Source organism: Chrysochloris asiatica, unplaced genomic scaffold, assembly GCF_000296735.1.
Source record: "Chrysochloris asiatica unplaced genomic scaffold, ChrAsi1.0 scaffold00134, whole genome shotgun sequence".
Lineage (NCBI taxonomy): Eukaryota > Metazoa > Chordata > Mammalia > Afrosoricida > Chrysochloridae > Chrysochloris > Chrysochloris asiatica.
In genome coordinates, this window is record NW_006408652.1 from 421,277 (window position 1) to 426,631 (window position 5,355).

Genomic DNA, 5,355 nt, shown 5'->3' on the forward strand with positions numbered 1-5,355 from the left:
CCCTCCACCCCACCCCAACCCACTAGTTGCTAGGAGAGGTGCTTTGTGACGTGTGAGTTACTCCTGTGCTATCATTGGCTGAGGGAGTGCCTTGCTGACCAAACAATGCTGAACTGTGTAACTCCGCCTTGCCTGGGAGGGTATATATATTGGGGGATCAGGAGGCCAGCAGTAGACCACTGTTGGCTACAGTATAGCTACAATGAACCCACAAGAGCCCAACACGGATCCGGAAGATCTAGAGGATCCAGAAGAGCTGGAGGCACCGGAAGACCTGGAGGATCCGGAAGATTCAGAGGATCCGGAAGACCCGGAGGATCCGGAAGACCCGGAGGATCCGGAAGAACCGGAGGATCCGGAAGATCCAGAGGATCCGGACGACTCGGAGGATCCAGAAGACCCGGAGGATCCAGAAGACCCGGAGGATCCAGAAGACCCGGAGGATCCGGAAGACCCGGAGGATCCGGAAGACCCGGAGGATCCAGAAGACCCGGAGGATCCAGAAGATCCGGAGGATCCGGAAGATCCGGAAGATCTGGAGGATCCGGAAGATCAGGAGGATCCGGAAGATCAGGAGGATCCGGAGGATCCGGAAGATATAGAGGATCCGGAGCAAGTAGAGAGCAATGAACCAAGCTCAAGCTCCCAGGAGTGGAAGAAAAGAAAGGCTGCCAGTCACCCTCGGGCCACGGATGAAGAGGTAAGATAATGGGCCCCCCTTCTGCTGTTCTCCATCTGTCCCTCCCCCACCCCCTCTAAGCTCCACTCTGTCCTTGCCTGGCATATACCCCTTCCTCAGCCCCATCCCTTCTCTTGATGATCTCATCATCTTCTCTCAAATTAATGATCTTCTCACTATTTCATTTCCAGTTGCAGAAGGTCCTCACTACAGTGAGGTCTGTCCTTCGGAATAGTCCAAGAAGACCGACGGGATCAAAAAAGCCAACAATATTAGTCTTCTGGTATCGGAAGAAGAAGAAGACGCAACAAAATCAACAGGAGGAAGAGAGCCCAGAGGAGCCGAGCACTTCAGACGCTGATACTAAAGCGAAGGCTCCGGAGTAGTGCTCAACTATATGGAGACCTAATCTTAAATCACCAAAATATACTACATGTGTGGTGATTAAAATAAAACCCACAGATTGTGGCAAAGAAATATGTGGTCCTGTAAGTTCTGTGGTGGTGTGGAGGGCGGGAAGGAAGGGAAGAGATGGGTGTGTGAGGAGGGAGGAAAGTAGTAGGGTCCTGCAGGGTGGGGGCCAGACCGCCTGGTCCACAGTGAGCCTGAGGGTGGGGATAAGGACTGGGTGAGAACGGAGCTCTGAAGACAAATTTCATCATTAGCAGGTTAACCAAAAGGCAAGGAAGCAAGGGTGTGGTATTCTTGTGTGTTCTGGAGGTGGGAAGGGGGGAAGTGGATAATAGGGGTTTAGATTGTCAGGAGGCAGATGGATGGTGTGTGAAGGATGGTGGTGGTGGTTGTGTGCCCTGGTGTCGGTTCTGACTCACAGCGACCCTGAACAGAGTTTCAGAGGTTGTAAATATTTATGGGAACAGAAAGCCTCATCTTTCTCCCCTGGAGGAGCTGGTAGATTAAAACTGCTGACCCTGTGGTTACCTGCCCAGCTTGTAACCCACTCAACTACCAGGGTTCTTTGTGTGAGGGAAAGCAGTGTGTTATGGCCTGATTCCTTTTTTTTTTTTTTAATTTGCTGGCAGCTTTTAAGCCATACCTACATCTGGGCAAACTGATAAGAACACCAGGGGAACTTCTCCAATATAAAATAGAACTATTGCGTTGCCTAAATTCTCACTAGCCATAGCACTAATTGCCCAAAGATAAATTAAAATTAAACGAAGTCTACAATTTACAACCAGTTTGCAAAAATGGAACACTAAAGATCTTCCTCCCAGATTAAAACAGGTAATAAGTAATAATATCAAATCGAAATTAATACTGGTTTTTTGAGGATTGAAACCCATTATGCATGACCTATTTAAGTGGTGGTGGTGGTTGTGTGTCAGTGAGTCATTTCTGACTCATAGCAACCCTGTATGGAGTTTCAAGGGTGGTAAATTTTACGGGAGCAGAAAGCCTCTTCTTTCTCCTAAGGAACAACTTGTAGATTCAAACTGCTGATCTTTCCGTTAGCAGCACAGCTCATAATCCACACTATGCTATTTAGAGAAGAGATGATTATCCCCACTGCTGCTTCCATTTAACAGTCCAGTTTGTTAAAACAAGAAAGAATGAATGGTGCCTCACAGCGCATTGTTGTTGTTAAGTGCCATCGAGTCGATTCTGATTTATGGCGACCTTGTATAGGGTTTCTGAGGAGCAGCTGGTGGGTTTGAACTGCCAACCTTGTGGTTCACAGTCCAGTTCTGATCCTACATTGCCACACCAGGAGTTGAACCTCAATGTCACGTTTCCACTAATGAAGGCCCCATACCCATCAATATTTGAATTACTGATTCCATCCAATTAGAAGCTGGTGTCTTAGTTATCTAATGCTGCTATAAAATTTTTCACAGCAGGATGGCTCCAACAAACAAATTTATTCTCTCCCAGTATAAGAAGCTAGATATTGGAACTCAGAGCCAGCTTCAATGGAGGGCTTTCTTTTTCTCTGCCAGCTCTTGGGGAAGGTCCTTGTCATCAGTCTTCCCCAGGGTCTAAGGTTATCTCAGCACAAAGACAACAGGTCCAATGATGCCCTCCATTTCCACCAGCTACTCATTGTTGGTGGTAGAAGGGCCCTCTTATCTCTCTTTGCTTGTTTAATCTCTTTTCTTTCTCAAAAGAGAGTAACTGAAGGTACAGCCACATCCTGCAGATTGTATCCTGTATCATGATTTTTAATGCCTTTAGCCTCATTAACATCATGTTGCCTTCCCTTCAGTTCTGACTCATAGCAATCCTGTATAGGAGTTTCAAGCAGCAGCTGGAGGGTTTGAACTGCCAACATTGCAGTTAACAGGCCAGTGCTCACTCTTCAATGCCATACCAGGACTCTAAGAGGTGAGGATTTAAAACACACAGGACACATACATCAGATGACAAAATGGAGGGTAATTACATATGCTGATAATCATGACCTAGTCAATTTGAAACAGTTCAGAATCATGGTCTAGTTAAGACTTAGGGGGGAAACAATTCAATCTACTTTTGTTGATAGGTGCCATAGAGTCGGCACCAACTAATAGTGACCTCATGCACAACAGACTGGTCTTGTGCCAACCTCACAATCACTGCTGCACTTGAGTCCATTGCTGCTGCTGCCACTCTGCCAGTCCATCTCATTGAGGGTCTTCCTCTTTGTCGCTGACCCTCCACTTTACCAAGTATGATGTCCTTCCTTCGTGATAATACGTCTGAAGCGTGAGAGACAAAGTGTGGCCATCTGGTTTCTGAGGAGCATTCTGGCTGCACTTCTTTCAACATTTGTTGGTTCTTTTGGAAGTCCATTGTACTTTTTAGTATTCTCCTCCAACACCATAACTCAAATGCATCAATTCTTCTATGGTCTTCCTTATGCACTGTCCAGCTTTCGCATGTCTATGAGGTTACTGAAAATGCTATGGCTTGGTCAGGTGCACCTTCGTCCTCAAAGTGACATCATTGCTCTTGAACACTTTAAAGAGATCTTCTGCAATAGATTTGCCTAATGCAATACGTTGTTTGATAGCGTGACTGCTGCTTCCATGAGTGTTGATGAGCAAAATGAAATCTTTGACAACTTCAATCTTTTCTCCATTTACCTTGATGTCGTTTATTGGTCCAGTGATGAGAATTTTTGTTTTCTTGACATTGAGGTGCAACCCATATCGTCTTTGATCTTCATCAGTAAGTATTTTAAGTCCTCTTGGCTTTCAGCAAGCAAGGTTGTATCATCTGCATATCGTAGGTTGTTAAGGAGCCTTCCTCCAATCCTGATGTCATGTTTTTATTTGTATAATCCAGGTCCTTGAATTATTTGTTCAGAATACAGATTGAATAAATATAGTGCAAGAATGATATGGAGCTTTTCTACCATCCCTTTCCCCGGCACACACCTTTTCTATTTTAAATCATTCAGTGTTCCCTTCTTCTGGTTAAACGACTGCCTCTTGGTCTATGTACAGGTACCTCGTGAGCACAATTAAGTTTTCCAAAATATTCAATTTTCCGTAATGTTGTCCACAGCTTGTCATGAAACACAGGTGAAAGTACAGGTAAACATCTTTCTGGTATTCTCTGCTTTCAGCCAAGATCCATCTGACATCAGCAATAATATCCCTCATTCCATGTCCTCTTCTGAATCTGGCCTTGACCTCTGGCTGCTACCTGTCATGTACTGCTACAGCCATTTAAAAATTATCTTTAGTAAAATTTTACTTGCATGCTATATTACTGATATTGTCAGGTGATTTCCACATTCCCTTGAGTCACCTCTCTTGGAATGGGCACAAATATGTATCTCTACCAATCAGTTAGCTAGATTGTTGTCTTCCAAATTTCTTGGCATAGATGAGTAAGTACCTCCAGTGCCACATCAGTTTGTTAAAAGCTTTCAATTTGCATTCCATCAGTTCCTGGAGCCTTGATTTTGGCCAATGGCTCCAGTGCACCTTCAACTTCTTACTTCAGTACTCTTGATCATATGCTACCTTTTTAAATGATTGATCATCGACCATTTCTTTTTGGTACAGTGACTCTGTATTCACTCTACCTTCTTTTGATGTTTTCTGCATCACTCAGTATTTTGCCCATATTTCAAGTCTAGGCTTGCATTTTTTGTTCAGTTCCCTCAGCTTGAAAAATGCTGAGTGTGTTCTTCCCTTTTACTTTTCTAATTCCAGATCTTTGCACATTTCATTGTATTTGACTTTGTCTTCTCAAGTTCACCTTTTGAAACTTTGAAACTTTAACCTCCTCATTTCTTCCCTTTGCTTTAGCATGTATATGCTGGAGAGCAAGCTTCGGTGTCTATTGTGCCATCCAATTGGAGCTTTTCCTTCTTTTTTGTCTTCCTAATGAACTTTTCATGATGTCATCCCACAACTCTTCTGGTCTTCAGTCATTATTGTCCAATGCATCAAAATTCTTCTTGAAGTGATCTCTAAATTCAGGTGGGATATGTTAAAAGGCCATATCTTAGTTCTCGTGTACTTGGTTTTAATTTTCTTTAGCTTGAACTTGCATGAGCAATTGATGGTCTGTTTCACAGTCTGCCCCTGGCCTTGTTTTGGCTGATGATATGCAGCTTTTCTATCATCTCTTTCCCCAGATGTTATTGTTGTTGTTATGTGCCGTGGAGTCGGTTCCAACTCATAACGACCTTGTACAGGGTTTCTGAGGCTGTAAATCTTTAT

General features: G+C 44.0%; 1 protein-coding gene across 1 annotated transcript; it reads left to right on the forward strand.

Moving 5' to 3' along the window:
• The first annotated feature begins 202 nt into the window (after positions 1-202).
• On the forward strand, positions 203-1,065 carry LOC102821196 (opioid growth factor receptor-like). Its single transcript, XM_006869723.1, has 2 exons — positions 203-700; positions 871-1,065. The coding sequence occupies exons 1-2, from the start codon at positions 203-205 to the stop codon at positions 1,063-1,065; spliced, it is 693 nt and encodes a 230-aa protein (XP_006869785.1).
• The last annotated feature ends 4,290 nt before the right edge of the window (positions 1,066-5,355 follow it).

Excerpts from the sequence above, each read along its gene's own strand:
- LOC102821196 (XM_006869723.1), top strand. The coding sequence starts at position 203 with ATGAACCCACAAGAGCCCAACACGGATCCGGAAGATCTAGAGGATCCA. Across the intron at positions 701-870 it reads CTCGGGCCACGGATGAAGAG|TTGCAGAAGGTCCTCACTAC; the intron begins GTAAGATAATGG and ends TTTCATTTCCAG.